Source organism: Tinamus guttatus, unplaced genomic scaffold (genome assembly GCF_059628265.1).
Source record: "Tinamus guttatus ecotype Peru unplaced genomic scaffold, ASM5962826v1 Tinamus_guttatus_pri_ptg000389l, whole genome shotgun sequence".
Classification (NCBI taxonomy): domain Eukaryota; kingdom Metazoa; phylum Chordata; class Aves; order Tinamiformes; family Tinamidae; genus Tinamus; species Tinamus guttatus.
In genome coordinates, this window is record NW_028288923.1 from 382,836 (window position 1) to 403,964 (window position 21,129).

At 48.0% G+C, this 21,129-nt stretch overlaps 1 protein-coding gene across 1 annotated transcript in view; it reads right to left on the reverse strand.

Annotated features, from left to right (window-relative positions):
- The window catches only part of BEAN1 (brain expressed associated with NEDD4 1), a 32,590-nt gene extending 18,514 nt beyond the window's left edge, over positions 1-14,076 (reverse strand). The window contains exons 1-3 of the mRNA XM_088530807.1: positions 14,009-14,076; positions 12,966-13,040; positions 6,814-6,948 (exon numbers count right to left, since the gene is read on the reverse strand). Coding sequence (XP_088386933.1) covers positions 6,814-6,948; positions 12,966-13,040; positions 14,009-14,039 — 241 coding nt within the window. The 5' untranslated portion in view covers positions 14,040-14,076. The remainder of the gene's footprint in view (positions 1-6,813; positions 6,949-12,965; positions 13,041-14,008) is intronic.
- Positions 14,077-21,129: the final 7,053 nt, after the last annotated feature.

The window sequence follows — 21,129 nt, forward strand, 5'->3', positions numbered from 1 at the left end:
TGAACACTGAGCAAAATAAAACCCTGCGTGGAGCCCTGCCTTCTCGAATGGCTTCTGCACTGGTACTGGCGGAGGCAGCGTGCTCGGAACGCCGCCGCGGGGACGGCTGGGCGTCCCCGTCACGGTGCGAGGGCTACTGCTTAGGAGGGCGCTGCTCGCGGGTGAGGAGTGATTAAACAGTGTGTAATTGATTAATTTCTGATAGCTGTCCTAATGATTGCTCGCTATATGAATTATGGCCCTCTCTGATGAATTTGGCAAAAGAATTCTTGTTCTTTTTTTCTCACTGTGAAGCAGGTATCACTGCAGGGACGTGGGCGCTCTCATTTCTTTGTGCTGCTGCTGCTGTGTTTGAAGTAGCCTTCGGTTCCTGAACGTTGTGCAAGGAATCAATACACACAGGCCCATCAGATCAGCGTCAGCACCGGCTCACTTATTTGCTCATCTTTGAATTATCTGCAAAGAGGCTCTTCACAGAGTAGGAATCCAAATGAGCAGGATGTGGAGGTGCTGAGGGAACACTTTCTGCCAAATACTGTGCTCACGCCTGTATTACATACACATTTGTATCTTATATGCTTCATACACCTCAGTGTGCACAATGTGCACAGTAATCGCGGCATAAAATTAGAGTTGTCCTTGTAAGTGTCTGTGCATAAGACTATGGCTATAATCATTGCTTGTAAACTTACTGAATTAGGTGTGGAATGTTCCCTTAATTTTGGTTGTTTCTATTTTTCTTTAGCAGAACTGTACTGAACTGCTTACAGCCTTAGTAACGCATTTGTTTTAATAACACACTGCAAGCAAATGCAAGCAAAGAACTCTAACTTTGAGGCTTTGCCTTGTCTTGGCTTCATAACAGTTCATTATTGTAGTTAATATTTTTGAATAAAGGCAGTATAATTAATCTTCATTATTGCAGTGAATTACAAGAGTTAGAAGCATGCAGAAGAGTTCTTCATCCTTGGAATAACACATTTGATTTCTGTCACATCACAGAGGCTTCCTTTGAGTGACAGTGCAGGGAGGCAGGGGAGGAAGGAGGAAATTGGGAAGGAAGAAACTGTGATCAGCAATGGTAGGAGTCGGTGGTCTGAGCTTTGGAGCCCATGGGTTATTCCTGCTTTTGGGAGGCAGCACGGAGGGAATTTGGCCCTCCAGTGAGTGTAGCAGAGGAACAACAGCCAGCAAACCTGCACAGCGTAACTGCAGCCCTGCGGGGGGTTGAGCCTCCTCCGTGCCGGGCTGGGAATGTTGTTGCTGGGGAGGAATGACCTTTTCTCCTCACTGGGAGGTGGAATAAAGCTAAGCAGAGGGTTACTCCCTGAGCACAGGGAACCTCAGCACTGTGCTGCGCTTGGCTGGCACCAGTGGCCACAAAGAGGCTTTTGCAGGGCAGGGATGTGCACGGGAGCTCGATCGTGTGGCTGGGCCGCTCGCAGACCCAGCCGGGCTGGGACGAGGAGGAGGAGGAGGAGGATGAGGAGGAGGAGGAGGCACCTCGCCAGAAGAGCCCTCCTGCCTGCAGCGTCCTGTGCGGAGGCTGGAGGGACAGGCGGGCTCTGAAGCTCTGGGCCTTCGCAGTGTGCGGAATATTTCACCTACCCTAACTATTGCATAGCGTTTGTGTGGAACAACCCCCTTCCATGGTACGGTTGGGTGACAGTTCTGATGGATGTCTTGGAATCAATGGAATATTTCAGCAGTCTTGTTTACTCTATAAATGCTGTCCTTTGGATTCTTGTTCAATTTAATCTGAATACATCAAACCCCTAAAACCTGTGTCTGCCTCCACGTGTGTATGTATATGTAATCACAAACGGGTGCTGAGTTGGGATGTCAAATCAAGACTAATCTAAAATCAGTTTGCCTAATGTCAGCCTTAATCTTAGCTTTCACTTATCATCCTCTACTAAGAGCTCTTCTCAGCTTTGTCCACAAGCTCTGCTGATAAAATTAGACTCTTTTCACTGCAAGCAGCAAAGTGAAACCAGGTTTTCATGTTTCTGTAAAGTGGTAGGAGAGATGCTGGCTAAAACTCAGCATCTATTTCTGTTTGGTGAGTCCCACTTTGCCTTGTAGCTGTGGAGGGAGGTGAGGGTACAGGCTTCCCTCATTGCTGTGGGTAACTCTAACTCCCTGTGTGAAGGCACATGGGGCTTTGGATGGGTTGCAGAAGCAAATTGTGTGGGATTAAAATAACCGGGGAGCCTGGAAGGGCCTAGAGCTCGCTGGACTGCCCAGCGCGTGGACAGCGAGGCGAGGAAGCGCCCGCCTGCGCGCGACACGGCTCCCCGGAGCCCCGGGACGGGCGACACACCGGGACCTGCCCGGGGTGTAAATGCTCCCTCCTCCTGGCCGTCCCAAGGGGAGGGCACGGTGTGAGCGCTCCATGGTGCCACACATCGCGTCGCCGTGATCCAGACCTGCCACGCGACACAGTCAGTCAAGCCCCACGTGTTAAAATAGACGTGCACGATTTCAGCGCCTCCAGCCTGTGGCCCTTTTTGAATTACACGTTGACCTCTAAAATCCTGTCAGAAGAACGTTTTATTGTGTGCCTGCTTACAGGCCAGCAGTGTTCACACTGCGCTGCAGCCTCCCAAGGACGGTGGCTTGTGCTCACTCTGTGCATTAACTCACTGCTCAACTTGGGCGCGCGGGATTTTAATGCCGTGTCTTTCTTGAAGTCAGTAACCACGAGGGAAACACCTTAACTCTGTTGTTCCCTGGCTTGTTTTTTAGATTAAACCCAATTGAAACTTTATCTATGGTCTGTGCTAGGGTCTGCGTTGTCATGTTCTAATTCTGCTCATTTTTCCCACCCTGGCTGAGGCTTTTGGACAAGCATGTTTCATCAGCACACTGTAGCTCTAAGTTGAGCAGTTGCTCTTGATGAGTATTACGTGGGGTTCATTAAGATGAGAAAGAAGGGAAGAGATGTACAATGGAAAAAAAGTGTTTTTTCTCCTGATGTTTTCATTTCTTCTGAGGGGAAAGTATAGGGGAAGTATGGCATTTAAAATATTAAAAATCTAAGAGACATTGCTTTATATTTCTTGAAAACTAGGAAACCTAAGTAATATTCCTCTGCTATTTTGTGTACCCATCTTACTTATTTTTACCATTATGTAAGACTTGCCCTCATCTCACCTTCAGTGAGCATTTTGCAAAGTCTGAGTATTATCACCAACATAATGTAAGAAAATATTTGCAGTCCAACCATAATGTGTGGACTGATCTCACTGTATCTTACTGAAGTGATGAATCTGTCTGTACTTTCCTTGACAGACCTCTTGGTTTCCATACAAACTATGTACTCCTACATGTTTCTGCTGCACTATATTATATACTAGATTCCAAAAGTTGAGACTCAGGATATCCTGAAGCAAAATATGTGTGAAAAAGAGCTTGCTGATAGGCACAAGGACACAAATTTAATTCCCCTGATATTCAACTCGTTTTGGGAAAGAGAAATGGATCCCTGTGCCGCTGACACTCAGCCAGCGGTTTGGGTTTCAGAGGGAGCGAGGGAGAGGGGCGACGTTTGTAATCCCCGGGCAAACGCGGGCGCCCAGTTCTGCCGCTTTCCCGGCAGACTGCTTCCCTGACTCGGCGGCCCTCATTTACAACGCGGTTACGAGTTTTATTGCTGCAAACAGCATTTCAGCTGGGACATTTTTCTTTCCCGAGAATCCCCCGAATCGCTGTTAATGTCTCATTTAGCCCCCGAGCTGTGTCTTCCCCAGGAGAGGCTGCCCGTCCCCGCGTCGCGCCGGCGCCCGCAGCTCCTGCCCAAGGAACCTCTCTCCCTGCGGGGCTTTGTGTCGAACGTGGTGCCAGCAGGATGGGGACGGCCTGGCCGGCACATGGGGCACAGGCGTCGAGAGGGAGCCGGGCGCAGGGGCCGCCCCTCGCGCTGGGCATCGTTCGGGATGCCCTGCACACACCGTTTGGTGTCCTGGGATTACTGCTGTTTGTGAGATTCTCTGAGAAAGCACAGTATATCCTACTGGGATCTTACTGGGATCGGGAAAATATCTTGTTTTCTACCGTATGTCTTTTTTTTTTTTTTCTGCTCTGATTATGTGTTTATATATAATATGTATTTATTTGCCACTGTTCTCTCTGGAACAGAGCCTGGCAGCTATGAACACTTTTCTTGCAATATAATGATACGAATGGGCTTGCTCTGTTAGGCGCTCAAATGAAACCTACCAAATCATTTCAGTCATGACTTAGGGCATATTTGGATTCAGAATTTTAAGGCGGCTTTATGTCCCCTGGCCCTGCTGAGTGTTGTTCTATTTGCTCGCTGATGTTTTTCATCTTATTCGCAATTCTACTGCATGTTGTGTCTCCCACTAACCCTTATTTCATAAAGCTAACGTGCTAAAAAGCTTCATTCTGCTGCTTATATAGAAAGAGACTCTGGACAAAGTATTTAGGTTCTATTCATTACAAATGAATAGAAACAAAGGAATGCATCCATTAGGTTAAAATTTAGTATTTTTGGTTATACTTTTCACCCTGTTATTTCAAATGACATTATGCTCATGTAGTTGCTCAAAGAACACAACTGTGTCCCTCTTGGAATCGGCTTTTACCCCAAGAACTGTCGTATCCTAAATCAGAGGCTGGATGGGCTTCAAAAGGCAAGATCATCTCCAGGGAGAGATTGCATGTAGAGCTCAGAAGAGTCTTGCAGATGGTTACCCCAAATATCCATGATAGTCTGTGGAAAGGCTGTCTGTAGGGTTATGCCTGGAGATGCTGCTTTTGGAATAGATAGCAACCTGGCTCCTGTTAATACCAGTGTTAAATCTTCAGGACAGAAAATTACTTCAAGTTTTTATGTAATGCTTGATTATTTTAATAATAATAATAATAAAAAGTCAGGTGACATGAAAAACACTTAATTTCTTTGTACAAAAGACTCCAATGATCTTGCACAGTTTGACTCTCTCTAGCACTAGTGAGATAAATTCACTGGTTGCAGTGAAAATGTGTGTATAAATTCCTAGCAGAACATAAGCCTTTCCTACTGCTTTCTCATGAGTTTAGAGAAAAGGCTCCAGATAGATAATACAGCCTAAAAAGAGCAATTTCAGAAGCTATAAAATAGTTTTTTTAAAAAAAAGTGTGCCAAGTTTCTCTTCTAAAGGGTTGGCTAGAGAACTGACAGGAGGAGAGCAGGTAAAGGCAAGTACTTTTTAAGCATTAGAGGTCAACAGTTTTTGCTGAGTATATTTTCAAAGAAACTTATGGTTGACCCTTGAGCAAAGGTTATACACTTGATTTCCTCTTATGATAAGGAAATATGATCTTGTTTTCTCAATTGGAACAAATCTGCACTGTTTTCAGTGCAGTTTTCCTTAAGTACATGCAGTACAGTGTGCTTGTTAAGGCTCTGCTGTAGGTCTGCTCCTCATTCAAGAGGATTTAACAGCAAAACATCCTTACGGGGGTCAAGCTAAGAAATGGGAGCACGAGAGCTGCAGCGGGGAGGGCGAGCGGGGCAGGGAGACGCGAGAGCTCCGCCGGGCGTGCGGTGATCCTGGCTGCCGGCTACGGGAAGGACATGGAAATTTATTCATACTGGAAAGACGCCTTAAATAGTTCATGTTCTTTCCCATTAGGTTAAATTTCATGGTAGCTGCACATTAAATGAAATACTTCAGTGTTTTGCATTTTAAATGCTAAAATTAAGCTCCAGGAGCGTGCTAAGGAAGTAACTGCATTGTGTCTTTAAAAACTGAAATAATAATTTACTATGGAGGATGAAAATCTAATTGAATTGTGGGGACTTCTAATGTTGCCATATGAAATGAATTCCGGTTTTAATTTTAAAGGAAGTCTGTTACAGGGACAGATCTGTATGTGTTTATGTGTGCACATATCACCTATTGCTAAGTGTACACTGTTGGGCTGGGTAAGACTCCTCTCTAAGGATGCACACAGAGCTTGGCAAGTCGTCGCCAGTCGCCGTGAATGCATAAACTGCCTTTTGGATACATCAGTGCTAAGGTTCAGCACGCGCTCGTGCTGCTGCTCTCTGCTGCCATTGCTGCAATACCTAGAATCCACACTTAGGAAGCTGCTGTGTGAGGTGCTGCAGAAAGAACAGAACCTATTTCACGTGCTCGTGGTTGGGCCCAGGCGTTTCCTGCCCCAGCTGGCCCACGGTGTGCAGTGACTGCAGTGTGAGTGTCTGTGTGTGTCGTGAGCCGCGATCGTGACCGAAATCTGTCCCGGACTGCGGCCCCGCTCAAGGTCTGCTTCTGCCCTCAGTGGTTACTGCGGATGCTGATGCTGAGCCAGCATTTTCCTGATTCCCTTTCAGCCTGAGGATTTCTTTCCCACGGCTGGCTGCACAGTGTGCGGGAGGCTGAGCCAGCAGGCACCGTATGAACTCTGCAGCGCTGCCACTGGTTAACTGGTTCTGGCAATCACCACTCCCTTTTGTAGGCTTTCTTAGTGTTTAGATTATACTTTTTTCTTTTGAAAGTGGCATTTGAGAGCAGCGTTCCTCAGGACACATTAGCGTAATGCATGTTAGGCAGGACCAGATCTCCCATTCTCACCGCTGCTGAAGTTTGGCAATCAGATGAATTGCAATCAGCATGCAATAAAGATCTTTTAGATGCATAAATTAACAACCCCCTAAATATCCATATCCTTGCAATAACAAAACCAGGACACACCTGAGGTGAAGAACAGTGTACTGCAAACACAGCTTCAGCAAGAAAAAGCTTTTACTTTCACTGGGCTATTTCTTATTACTTAGGAGGAAAGTGAAAGGTAACTCACTTGAACATGTTAGTTTGATGGACATGTAGTCTCTGCCACAGTCCTTCTTATAGCGACAGCGTAGCCAGTTTAAGAGGCAGAGTCCATTCCCGCACTGCAGTTCTTCCTTTTTGCAGGGCAGAATGTTCTGCTCGTCTGAAAGGAGGAGAAACAAGGGGTGACACTGGGAAACTAGCAAAGCCCCAGACCCAGCGAAAGGCAGCCTGCTGCTTTCGGCAGCCCTAGGAGGAGGAAACCACTCCTTTAGTCACCTAGCAGAAGGGTCTTAGGCTCAAATAGTTGGTACAGTGATGTTGCTTGTAGAAATAGTGGGAAACTATTTATTGAGAGAGAAATCATGAGGGTAACGTCTCTCAGCAGCACGCAGCCTCTGCAGTCACTTGCCTGCTTTAATGAGCAAAACAAAACAATCCATCTTTGCCTCAGCTTAATACACAAAATAGATAACGGGGAAAAAAGGGGGGATTTGCTGTCTGCACCCACGTGCGATCCGACACCTCTTGGGTGGTGGCTGAGCTGGAAGAGCGAAGCCCGTTGTGCTGCGGAGAGCAGGCCGGGCTGGCGGCAGGGAAACCCTTCTGACGAGCACGTCCGAGTGCCCAGGCAAATGCCCTGGTACCGCTTGTTGTACAGTGTTGTAGAGTCTTCAAGAGTGGGAAACCAAAGCAGAATGGAGGAGAATAAAATGTGTTCATCAGTGAGAGAATAAAAAGTATTGGAAGACTGGCAAGGAAGACCTTTGTGCGGAGAAACTCCTCAGGAATCACCCTTAGGTGCTCGGTCATTTCCCTCAGGTACGAGGCTGCATTCGCGTAACCTTATACAATCCAATGCAAGTAAATAGAAACTAAAGCTCAGCTTGAAAAACTCCAGCTCTTAAAAGCAGAGAGGGCCATTGTGAGCACCCCGCAAAGCGCCGACATCCTCACTGAATCAGGACTTTCTTTGCTCTCTGTTATTTTAAATTCAGAGCCTTTGTGTCAGCCTTCCTTGCCGCAGAATCACGCAGGTGGGAGCGACTGCTTGTGATTTCCAGTTCTCTGCACAGAAAATGCCAATGCCCCCAGTGCAGGTATAAACACCACCAGCCTCGCTGGTGTCAGCCAATCTTGGATTGCTTGTGTTGGTACCTGGCAGCTCCGCAACCTGCAGGCCAGGAACCAGATCACATTGTTCTGGACTCCCAGCGCATCCTGGAGGGTGTTTCCCAAATAACTGTCCTAGCTGGGGAAAGTATCTAAGACCATCATTGGGCAAAGTGGAATAGACTTCACAGCAATTTAAGGCTGTGTGGATTCTTGTCTGTTCGCTTTTTAAAGTGTTTAGTTATTCTAGAAGAAGCTATGCTATAATTAACGTCAGACTAAATGTAGTCATTGTGGAAATGGGAACAGCTCTTAACTTTTGATTATCATAAACTTCAGGAAGGAAATCACCTGCAAAAAATTATGCTAATGAAAAAACACCAAAACTATACTAGCAAATGTATTAGTGATTGGTCCAGGTGTGTGTCTCATACAAATACCTCTCTTTCGAAAAATGTATTTAGTTCATAACCTAATTTGAGGTTGTCTTAATTGTTTTAGGCCTCCTTGAACTTACTCCAATCCACATCACTTTCATCACTTGTCTTTCCCATTGATTATTTCTGTTTTTACTAGTTTAACACAATTCCCCACTCTCACTGCCTGCAGTTTGACCTCTTTTGGGTGTAAGAGACTTCTCCACAGTTCCTGCAACATCAAATTCCTGCTCCTCACCATTGTACTGACTCTGCTCCGAAGGTCTATTAAAGACAAGGTCTCTTCTCCTTCACCCAGAAAGTTCTCCTGTACTTTCTGTTTCTGGTAGGTGTTGTTGAACTGTGTGGGGCACTTTTGGATCCAATTGGTATGAGAACGGTAGAAAAGCAGTGCAGTGTTTTATTATCTTAAGGGTCTTACTAGCCTATATTTGTGTGAATACAGAAAAAAAAGAAGATGAATATATAAACTTAAAACATTCCCAGCATAAAATACCTTTTCCTAGCATGCAGTGTGAATAAATTCATATTATGAGGTGCATTTTATTTCTGATACCTAGGAACAAGGACTCGAATAGGCATCATCAAAGTTATGTGGCAAATATGAGCGCGTTGTGCTCCAGAGCAGTGGGCTGCTGCCTGACATGGACCTTGCTTCTGAGTGAGGTGTCACGTGGAAAACATTTCCATTAGACTGATGGTAGATACAACCTGTTGGCCGTTTTATTCTAGGGGGTGGTAACACTTCGACTTCGGGAGTGCCCTAGCAGTTCTGACCAGATAAAATTGCGAGTGTGCTATGAATTAGGACGATCACCTCCTCAGTTTGCTCTGCTTATCATCTGCTGTGGTGACACAAAGCTCCAGTAGATATTTCAATTTATATCCGTGGAGCATCTGATCTCGTGTGTTTTAAACATAAGCATGTAGTAGGTAAGAAAGGCCCTGCAGTATTGGTTCCAGGACTCACTTTATTGCTGTAAATTTAGCAAGTGCTCGCTCTATTTCACAAGGGGATGATGTCTATCAAAGGAACTCAAGGTTATGTAAAGCTCCTTCTGATTTGGAACGATTTAATGATTTGTGGAAAAATGTGCTACTTCCCAAAATGATATTTTTTCTCAGTAGAGGTTAGCATGAAATATTTTTTTCCTATAGACTTTTGACTTGAAGTTTAATTGATTATGAAAACAATTTTTGCTACAGGTGACATGGAGCTAACAAAGTTCCTCTTGGAAAACTGTTCCTAAGTCCTAATCCTGTCCTAAACCTGACTGTGCCAAGCAATAGATTACTGATGCTTTTTAGTGCTTGTGTTCTAAATTGATATAAATTTTAATTTAAGAATGTAAAAATGATCTCATCAAATTCAGGTTAAGGAGCAGTATTACGTACTGCATGAAACTAGCCCAGAAGTTGAAAATGAACATGCACTGTTAAAGTATGTTTAAAAAACAAAAACTTCTAGCTATTGTGCATTATCCAATTCTGTGCTTGGCTTTGTTGCGTTGACCACACGAAATGCTTTATCCAAAGGGCTCTGTTGGTATCGGGCAGTTGGACGAGCGCCCGCGCGGGGCCTGTGCCCGGCAGCAGCTGGAGCCTCCGCTCCCGCCGCGGGAGCTGGTCCTGGCGAGGGAGGATCCGCCAGGGCCCCCGATGTGGCTTCAGACCCTGCGCTTGGTGCGAGGGTTAGAGAGGAAGCAACATCTGGGACATCTTAGTTGGACGCTTAATGCTTTACTGGGCCCGTATGATGTAGATGAGCAGGACACAAACCTGCACAAGGACTCTATGAGGGAGATGCTTACCCCGCTGGTAATTTCCTGTGCCCTCAATTCCTTTCAGTTTGTTTGTTTTTTCTTTTTTTCTTTTCTTTTCTTTTCTTTTTTTTTTTCAACCAAGGACACTTACAATAACCCTCAATTGGAGGAGAGATGCCAGATCTAATTTCTGTACCACTCTATACTCTTTTTTCCTGCATCCATTATGCCTTCACCAATTGTCCCCAGCCTCCCCTACCTCTTGCAGGGCTTGAAGCTCAGCGAGAGGCACCAGGCACCCTGTTGGCTCCCTGCTGAGAGCAAAGAGCTGCTGCTGTGTCTTGTTGGCAAGGTTCAGCACCAAGCAACGGACGGGTGCCCGTCCGGGAGCAGGGAGAGCCTGGTTTGCTCCTCAGGAGGCCACGTCATCCAAAACGAGTAATTTCTCTGCCTCACCATTTCCATTCCCTTCTGTCTTATCCAGGCACCTGCAGCCTGGACGGACAAGGCCAGTTACTTGTATAGGAAATAGTGTGTGAGAGCTAATTCCAAATAAAAGTAGGATTAAGAAAAAAAGGTAAATATCAGAATGCCTTCCACCAGAGCTGTTTCTCTTGTTCTATGAAACTAAAAAAGATTATTTCCAAATTGGAGAGAGATTTAAAAGCCAAAAAAGATGAGATTGCATATATATCACTATTTCTTTATATATTTCTAATGAAGACAGAAAATAATTGCAGAAACCCAAATCCTCATGTTAATGGCAGAAGTTAAGGGATTAGAATGCATACAACTAAAAACTGCAATTAAGTGATAACAGACTTAAAATGAGGAAGGCCCAGGAAAGACCCCATCACAAAGTGAGAAATGCATTAATGGTGCTGGAGGGGCTTTGGCTGGAATGTCCTCAAGCAAATCGCTCTCCACAGTGATCCTTTAAGACTGTAGGTTTCCTGGTGTCATATAATACTGTTATTTAAGAAAATGGTCTGACGGATTTCAGGCATAGTATCAAAATATATACAAAGTCTTGGACTTAAAATGACTATTTGTTTAAATGCTGTCAAAGCCAACTGAGTTGCTTCCTTCTGAACTTGAGGCCAGATTTCCAAAGCACCTGAAGACAGAGGCTCTAAATAGGCTTTAAAGAGTGTAATTTAATTAGGTGTCTGTCTCTCAAGATGCCTTTGCATAAAGGCACTGGGATATCTGTTGCATTTTTAGGTGCTTGGAGGTGCTATTACTGTTAGTTTAATAATTTGTACAATGTGTAATCCAGGCATGGGAGTAATTAAACACCATGCCCTCTATGTAGGAGGCCGAAATATTGGTCCTGGCTGCTCTGCACTCAGTTAAGACTGAAGTAAAAGGAAAATACTGTCTTAAAGACACTTAATTGTGAAGGTAAATTCCCATTTGGAAACGGGGGCAACACTGGGGCTGCTCTGAACGATGTTTGCTGCAATGGGTCCAGTACAAATCTTGGTGAATGTAATGCAATTAATGCAGTTAATGCAATACAAAGGTCTCTTGCCATGAAGAAACTGCCTCTCTGGGGGAACAACAGAAGAGAAAAATCTTAGCTCAAAGGTCAAGGAACATGCAAGTGAAGGACGTGCAAAATGCTGTGTTATTCTGACATGGTTTCCCAAGCCCAGCAGATGCTGACTGCATGTGTAATGAAGTGCTGCAAAGCTGGAATGGGATTTCATGCCTGCCGGAGAAGCAGCGGTGCTGCCGAGAGGCTACTGAGCGCTGTTCTGCAGCGTTGGCCCTCACAGCACGAGCAGGGACAGGGCCTGTTTGTTTTTGCCCTGTTCACAGGCTATGTGCTCAGAAACGAGCAGCCTGTCACATGCAGCTGCACTAATGAGAGTTTGGACTATCTCCTGTCCCTTTTAGCGTGTTGTCTTGTATTTCTTAGGACTTAGGAGATGACAGTTTGTCATACACTAGGTACCTAGAGGGTGAACAAGTTTCGCTTAGCAGCTCCTGGGTTTGCACTTGCTTTTGAACCCAATTTCAACATGGTTTTGCTAGAAGCTTAAGGGCTAACCAGACAATCTGAAAAACAACTTGCATTTACTTGTTTTTTTTGGAACATAACCAGCTTTGCAGACCAAACTCTGCCCTTAGTTACCACATGCAGCAGGTTTAGTTGCTACAAATACTTAGTGCGAACAGAAGCAGTCAAGGCATGTGAGTGACTTCTCCCAGCTTGTAGGTCACGGTGGCAGGCGTGCCGCTTGGTAACATTTCTCGCCTGTGAACGATAGTAGCTGCTTCACTTTGCAGTTTCCTTATGTGTGTTGCGATGTAAATGAGAGAGTTACTTGTCTGTTCTTCAAACTTTCTGTTTTCATATGAGCTCTTGTGTGTGACAGGCATCTTTAGCTTGAAAGTTTTGTTAGAGGATAAGTAACCTGGTTACAGTGTTTGGGAGTATTTCACTAGCAATGGCCAAGGTAACACAAATTTTGCCTGATGCCAATGTGCTCAATTTGTAAATTGGTCTTAGAAGCCATGTACTACCTTGTGTTGGGAGAAAATGTTGCAAAGGAGGAACTTCCTTCCCTCCTTCCTTATATATTTATGTGAAGTGTTGAAATACTTGTACCTGCAACCAAATGCTCTGATGCTCAGTTCCAAGCAGTTCTCAGTACGTTCTGTCCAGATCACAAGGTTGAGCGCAGCTCAGTTAATTCTGCTGTTTTCTTAGTCAGAAAGCTATTTGCCTTTTTTTTTTTTAATGGATTTAATGGATTGGAGCCCTTTTCTGCTAGAGGACTATAAGTACAATATTCCTAGCTCTGTCCATGACTGCAAGGCATGCCATTAAAGCAGGTTAGAAAAAGGAGGCTACTTACAGAGACTGGAATAATTGCTGCCTATTCCAATAGGGATGGAGCTTCCCGAGATGAGAGGAAGATGCAAGAAAAGAACTAAGGGGGAAAAATGAAGAGAAAAGGTCCTTAATAGCAGTTTGTGTTTGTTGTGGAGCAGCTGTGGGCGCAGACACACGCGCTGTGCCGCTCCCGGCACCCGCTCCGCGCGCGACCGCCGGTACCCGCGCGTGGGCATGGGATGGGGGCAGAGAAAATAAACAGGTCGTCGCTTCCTACTTCCAGGGACTGCTCTAGGTCTGGAACGGTGCTAGATCTGTGCTGTTTAGATGCTAACGGCCACGTATAAACAAAAATGTGTTACATAAATATGCTAAGTGTTGTTCGGTCATCCGGCAGCCTCTGGAATAGGCAGTGACCCTCGCAGGTGAAACCAGCTCGCTCGTGCGAGCGCGTCCCGAACGCGCCCGGCGGGCGCAGCTCGAACCGGGCACCCGGACCGGGGCCTGAATTTGGTACCCCAAGGCACTTAAACCCGAATAGTTATAACTCGCACTTCAAGTGCTTATGGTTACAGGCAACAGAATCCGCACAAGTAGAATGTGTCCTAAATAAGAAAATGTTCGGACTTGGAAAAAATAAAGAGGGACAGGGGGCGAAGGAAGAGAAAAAGGAGGAAAAAAAAAAAGGGAAAAACAAAGGGAGAAAAAAAGAGGGGAAAAGGGAGGAAGGAGGGAAAAAGAAAGGAGGAAAAAAGGAGGAGGGGAAAAAAAGAAGGGGGGGGAAAAGGAGGAGGGAAAAAAAAAAAAAAAGAAGGGAGGTGGGGGTTAAAAAAAGGGAAGCAAAAGAAGGAAAAGCCGCCTTTGCTGCTCCCGTTAGGGCCCCTGCCCGGCTCGGGCCGGGCTCTGCGGCGGCAGCGGCCCCGGCGCCCCCCGCGCTGCCGCCCCGCTCGGTGCCGCCGCTGCCCGCGGGGGCTCCGCGCTGCCCGCGGGGGCTCCGCGCTGCCCGGGCGCCGCTCCCGCCGCCGCTGGGGCCCCGTCCCCCCGGCCGCCCCCGGCCGCGCTTACCCCGTCCCGCGCGGGCCGCCGCGCGCTCCATGCGCCGAGCCGCGAGCAGCCGCCGCCGCCAACGCCTCGCGGGGAGGGCGGCGGGGCCGGGCGACCTCCGCCCCGCGGGGCTCCCGGCCCGGCACGGCACGGCCCGGCCCGGCCGAGCCCGCCCCGCGCCGCGGGGGGGGGAGCGCGCGGCGGCGCTGGGGCCGCCCCGGCCCGCGGGGCCCCCCCATCCCCCGCTCCCCAGCCCCCCCCGGGCCTTGCGGGGAAGCGGGTGCTGCTGCCGCCGGGATGGGGAGCGGCCGGGATGGGGGAGCGGCCGGGATGAGGAGCGGCCGGGATGGGGGAGCGGCCGGGATGGGGGAGCCGCCCGGGTAATGGCTCCTGCCAAGGCTGCGCGCGGGAAGCGCCGGGGGCTGCGCGGGGAACTCAGCCCCAGTCACAGTGAAAAGCGCCACGGAGCGAGGCCCCCTCGCACGCGGAGGCTGCGGGAGCTTCCCCGTGGAGCCGAGACCCGCTACGGGAGATGGGAAGCAGGGCTGCCGTGGGCACTGCACGAACCTTCATCACGGGTCGTGTCTGTCTCCAGTAAAAGGGTGTTCTTAGCTGCGTAGGTAACGAGTGCAAGAACCGCGGCCCTTCTGGCTTGTCCGCGCATCGCTCGATGCTGCCCGAGGAAGCAGCAGCGTTGCTGGGTCTGCCCCGCGCGCGTTCGGCCCGTCCCGCCGCTCCTGCCCACGAGGAGCGGCCCAGCACGTCCAGCCGCGCTGGAACGGCTTCCCCGTCAGCTCGGGCGGCCTCATCGCCCCTTGGCTCAGGAGCGACCGTTTCGGAGCTCTGATGGACTCTATGAAGCTTGGAGATTCCGAGGTCTTCCTTGCTGTAAAAAGTTTCTTGCTGACATTGATGACTGTTTATTTATTTTTATTTTTTCCCCTTCTCTTCCAACGGAAACTGTAGGGCTTCATGCTATCATCTTGACCATGATGTCTTTCCCAAGTGGCATGTCTCATATTTAGCCATAATATCAGTGTTAACCTTTTTCCTGACAGAATAAAAGTCTCATCATTCACGTCTGCAATATCTGCGTTTAGACAGTTAAATAAGCTGGCAAACTGTTAAAAACCTAGAGGACGCAGTAACTGACTTTGAATTCAGGGGAAAGAGCCTAGTGTTTGGCACTAGTGAGCCTAGTTTTCAACTCGTTTCTGTGCCAGTCTTGTCCAGCATCAAAGCGGTGTCTGTCTCGGGTGATTTAAAGCCCTTGAATGCTGCATTCTGTCAGTTGTCCTGGAAGATTTTTCTCCAACCTTTTGAAATGAGGATCTTGGCTGCCTGGAAGCTCAAATCCATGTACCTCGAGCCTGGAGTGAGGTCCACTGTGCGTGGAACTGTAAACCCACTGTTCCCAGTGGGTTTTCCCCATTGACCCATAACGGGCAGTGAGTGAGAGGCATTTCGGGAGGGCAGCTTTGGGCTTGGCGGTGGTGATTTTATTCTGGGGTGATTTTACGTTTTCTCCAATGCAGGCACTCAGTTCTAGAGCTGCTGAAGGGACAGCCTCCCCGCTGCCCCTGCCGTCCCCTCCGCTCTCGTTTCAGGTGCTTGGAGCTGGCGCTCGGCTCGTGGTAGCTGCCGTGCCACCCTCGGGCCTTTTGTGGCGGCCAGTTTCTGTAAGGCAAAATAAATTCCACTCTTACATGGACATCTCTGATTGGAAATTTCCAATATTAGTTAAGAGACATTTTGGAGGATAATTTGTGCAACTCATCATATTTTCAATGGAAATAAGGGTTAGTTAGATTATACGATTATCCTTAGATAAAATGTCTCAGGATGAGCAAAACTGGTTCATCATAGTTTGCAGGAAGAGAAGGGTCTTTTCTGTATGATTTCTTTTTGTGCTGTCAGTGATAAAACCATTGATCTATTCACAGTGAGATTTCAGTGCTACCAGCTTCAGAAGTCCCGTCACCAAATACGTGCAGGTCTTTTTGCCTATGTACCCCTGGCCAAGGTCTTCTGTCCTAGCCCTGCTCTAGGCCATGGTGCTGGTTGGAAGCACCGGCTCTTCCCAGGAGCCCCGGTAGATAAAGAGAATCTTGTGAAATGAAAATATCATTTTTTTTCTCTTTTACAAAAGTAAAGTAATTTTGAAATGGAGAATCCTAATATTTTTGCTTTCAACTTTTTTTTTGTCAAAAAAAAAAACAGCAAATGTAGTCCAAGTTCCTTTTCAAATATTTTTTAACAGACCAGCAGTACAAGTAGAATATGTGTAGACATGAATTTGTGCCCTCATTGTGCACAAGCGCTCTCCTTGCTCGTATCGTGAGACCCCTTCCCCTTGGTTTCATGGCACTGTGGAGCGGCTCTGGTTGGGGTGGCTTCTGGAGGCGGCCTCCTTGTTCCCTGGTTAGAAGCGGGCCCGGTGGGAGCTGGTGCCAAGGCCTGTGTCCCCCTGAGCCCTGGGTATCCCAGGACCTGCAAGCCTCCCCGCGGTGCTGGGACGCCGCACGTTGGTGACCTCCCCGCGGTGCTGGGACGCAGCACGTTGGTGACCTCCCCGCGGTGCTGGGACGTGGCACGTTGGTGACCTCCTCGCGGTGCTGGGACGCCGCACGTTGGTGACCTCCTCGCGGTGCTGGGACGCCGCACGTTGGTGACCTCCTCGCGGTGCTGGGACGCGGCACGTTGGTGACCTCCCCGCGGTGCTGGGACGCGGGACGTTGGTGACCTCCCCGCGGTGCTGGGACGCAGCACGTTGGTGACCTCCTCGCGGTGCTGGGACGCAGTGTGTTGGTGACCTCCTCGCGGTGCTGGGACGCCGCACGTTGGTGACCTCCTCGCGGGCTGGGACGTGGCACGTTGGTGACCTCCTCGCGGTGCTGGGACGCCGCACGTTGGTGACCTCCCCGCGGTGCTGGGACGCGGCACGTTGGTGACCTCCCCACGGTGCCGGGACGCCGCACGTTGGTGACCTCCTCGCGGTGCTGGGACGCAGCACGTTGATGACCTCCTCGCGGTGCTGGGACGTGGCACGTTGGTGACCTCCCCGCGGTGCTGGGACGCGGGACGTTGGTGACCTCCTCGCGGTGCTGGGACGCAGCACGTTGGTGACCTCCTCGCGGTGCTGGGATGCCGCACGTTGGTGACCTCCTCGCGGGCTGGGACGTGGCACGTTGGGTGACCTCCTCGCGGTGCTGGGACGCGGCACGTTGGGGACCTCCTCGCGGGCTGGGACGTGGCACGTTGGTGACCTCCTCGCGGTGCTGGGACGCCGCACGTTGGTGACCTCCTCACGGTGCTGGGACGCGGCACGTTGGTGACCTCCCCGCGGTGCCGGGACGCAGCACGTTGGTGACCTCCCCGCGGTGCCGGGACGCCGCACGTTGGTGACCTCCTCGCGGTGCTGGGACGCCGCACGTTGGTGACCTCCCCGCGGTGCTGGGACGGGGGCTCCGTGCACCCACAGGAGGACACGGGTCCTGCCCCTCCGCGGAAGCGGAGCAGCTCTGGCTGGTGGCAGCTTCCAAGCCAGCCCCCTTTGCCCTGTGCCAGGAATCCAGCCCTGGTGCCCATGGATCCACGTGCCCGAGTGCAGGGTAGGACGAGCTTCGTGCGGGCAAGGGTTTGCCTGCAAGGCAGAGCTTGAGCTCCGGCTCAAACGCGAGCCTGGGCTGTAGCAGGGCTGCCCCGCGCTCCCCTGGCCCGGCAGCGAGGTGGGTTTGGGCTTGCTCTGCCGCTGCCTTCCTTTTACTTCCCTTCTGTTCATTATTTTATTCCATTTTAATGTTGTCTTTTAACCACGGGTGGCGGGAAGCAGTGAAATGAGTTACGTTTCTGAGGCCTGTTGTAAAAGGAATTCCTGAAGGGTTAGTTAGGATCGATGGTTCATTTTTCAAATGCATTTCTTTAAATGAAGTTCTCTAAATCGCATTTCTAAGAATCTTAGGTAAAGATGGCTTTCAGTTTTCAGGTTACCAATTTTCAAGCAATGGATTTGAATATAATTAGATGAAATTAATTCCCAGCAAGATACTAAGAATTTACCGAGTTTGGACATATATTGTAGAATTATTAACAGAAAGAAATTTTTCTGTGCCAAAAGTTGTTTTAATGCAAAGGATGGAAGTTTAACTATATAATATATAGTTAATGTGTAACATTTATTCAACTAGCATTGGAGGACAGGCACATTTATTTTGAAAAATATTTTCTAAGGTTTAAATCAAGTGATTTAGCTCTTTAGGGATAAAATTTGTCAAGAGAAAAAATCATATTGAATTATTAATAAAGATGAAACATATCAATCAAAATTATTTTACGCTAGCACCACAGCCCAAAGGCAGAAATCTTCTCTTACGTTTATGTAGAGAAATGGAATGGAGAATGAAGAGGCTTTTCATTCTGCTTCTGTAGCTGCTGTGTCAAGGGAGTGTCTCAGATCCTTGAGGCTCTTCTCCTGGTTTGTAAAATTAGCAAAATCTTTTGCTATGGAGCAGAAGTTGCTTGTAGGTTGTGGAGTGGGGCCAAGTTCAGTTTCTCATTTAGTTACCTGCTTGCACACTTTTGAGGAGGGTGGTCACTCATGCTGGCATCGCCGTCTGTACGTATATATTTTTTAAAATGTATTTATACGGAGGAAATAAATGGGTCTGATATTGTTATTTAAAAGCTTATGACATTTCCCCTATCTCTCTGTCTGCTTTCAGTCTTCCTGATGCCGACTGATTTAATATTTAACATTGTAATAGGGAAAGCATGGTCTCGGTGTTCTTTTCCTCTCGTTCCCTGACTCCTTAATTAAATTTACAGCTAATTGTACAATGAATTTTGTATTGACCTTTCAAGGACCTTAAAGCAGCTCTCAGTGAACGCAGATTCTCACTGTTTATTTCCATTAGCCCTTGTGCGAATTTATCACAAATTCTTTTGGAACTGAGGGTGGCCTGTAGATTATTAACATACAATCCCCGAAGAGATGCATACATATGTATGTACATGTATGTATATATGTGTTATCTGAGTGTGTGTATGCAGGCCTACTCTTTAATGTAGGCATCCTGCTCTCCACTAAAAATCCTGCATTTCAGTGATCAGATCCCCTTGTCATTTAGCCAAGCGCGGATACCCGTTTCTCAGGGTGAGGTGTCCCTGTTCCCTTAGGGGTGACCTGACTGGAGAGCTGGTTTCCCAAGTACGGAGCAGAATGGGTGGAATCCAGGTAGAATCCAGCCGCACGCCGCGCGGCGCGGAGCCGCGGTGGTCACCGTGGAACGGCCCGGGCAGTGCAGTGAAGGAAGGATCAGTGCTACCCGCGAGTGTCCCAACCGTGTTGAAGACTGTTAGCCCGCATAACCTTGGGGTTTATGACTTTTTCCTATTTTTCTGCAGGTGGATGCTAAAATAAAGCCGTTGTCTTTTATTACCAGTAGTCTTTTTAAGAGCTGTTTTCTAGAGAGCTTTTGGGAGGAAGGCAAGCCCTGCAGGGTCCTTGGGTAGGTAAGCTCCTGAATCTAGCAATATGTTTGCTAATCTAAGGCAAAATATGTACAAGTGAGAAAAGCCAGGATGGGAGGAAAAGGAAGTTATGCGTGTGATCCCAGATACTATTTTTTTTCTTCTTGGAAACTGTTTCGTGCTAGCAAGGAATATTTAGTGCAAACTCTATAATTCATTGTCTTTTGTGTTTTACCAATGAATATGCCAACCAGCATCTCTCCAGTCCATTATCCGTTTCTTGAGGAAGTATGCATGTATCTTTAGGATCTCTGGAAGATGGTAAATACCTATAAATATGTAGCAGATTCATCACTGCAACTGTGTGTGTTCTCATAATCCTAAGGAAACTATGGATGCTGGAGATCAAAATGCTTGAGGACATACCCTCAGACTCATGAAACCCTCTGCAGCCTGGTCTTGGTTTCACTGAGATTGTGCATGCAAATGTGAGGGGAAAAGAAGACCCTGAAGCTCTGCTCTGGCTTCTGTGAGGCCTCTGTCTGGCAGCAGTTGCTGCAAGAAGCAGTAACCAAGGCCCCAAAGAACTCTCTTGGGTGAGTGTTCAAATGCAGCCAGGTTTTACATGGAACTGATTCCAAAACAAAACGATCCGCAGCCTGCAGGGCTTTCGCTCCCTATTCTGGCAGATAGGCACTGCGGATTGTTTTTTTTATGTGCTGTGAATGGTTAAAATAAGGATGTAACCTTTTCTTTTCTTAGTAGGACTGGCCTGTAGAAAGAAACATGCAGTAGGATAAGCAAACTGGAAATTCATTTTAAACCTCAAGAGTGGAAAGGTTCAATCACTACAAAAGAGGAGCACAGATATAAATGATTTGAAGAAATGGGAAACCAGGGCAGCTAAGTGGCTTATGCAATTCATTTGTAGAGAAACGTAAGGCACGCTTAGGGACAAAAGGAACAGCACAAAGCAAAGAAAAAGAAATATACCTTGGGTGTTTCACAATATAAAATGATTTTGCTGGGATTTAAGAGCAGATAAAACTTTGTCTCTGACAGCTTTGGCATGGTGCTTAATGCAGTGGAAAGAGCAAATAACAGCCTGGCAGGAGCAAGTGAAAAGGTATCAGAAAAGCCGGATGAACTGGTTGCTACAGCTCTTGGAAGGCTGGCAAGCGAGACCACGTTTGAGAGAGAAACAGCCTCAATTTCTGGTCAGCCTGCGTGGTCCTTTTGACAGAACAAGATATCCTCAAAGTGGAGGATGAAACGATAGAGCAGCAGTTGTGAAAGACGCTGCAGGGTGGAGGTGAGCAGAAGGAAGGAAGGAGCTGAGCAGAGGGCCACGGCAGGAAGGAGATCCCGATTAGACTGCAGCGCAAGGAGCAGAAGGGGAAGGAAGCCCCGGGCTGAGTTAGTGCCTTGCAGGCCCAAAGGAAAGGGCAGTTTTGTGCTCCTTGGCCTTGGTGTGCGCTGCTCTCTGCTCTGGATCCGGTACAACACCCCGTAAATGTGTTCTGAGAGCCAGCTTTAAATAAATAAATAAGTAAACAGGGGCCAGACAGGGGCAGACATACACAATGCTGAGGCTCGTTTCCTCTGGGGAAGCTGGATGGCTGAGCCACCCAAATAGCTGTTTTGCAGGGAAGCACCCACAGCTGGTGCCTGCT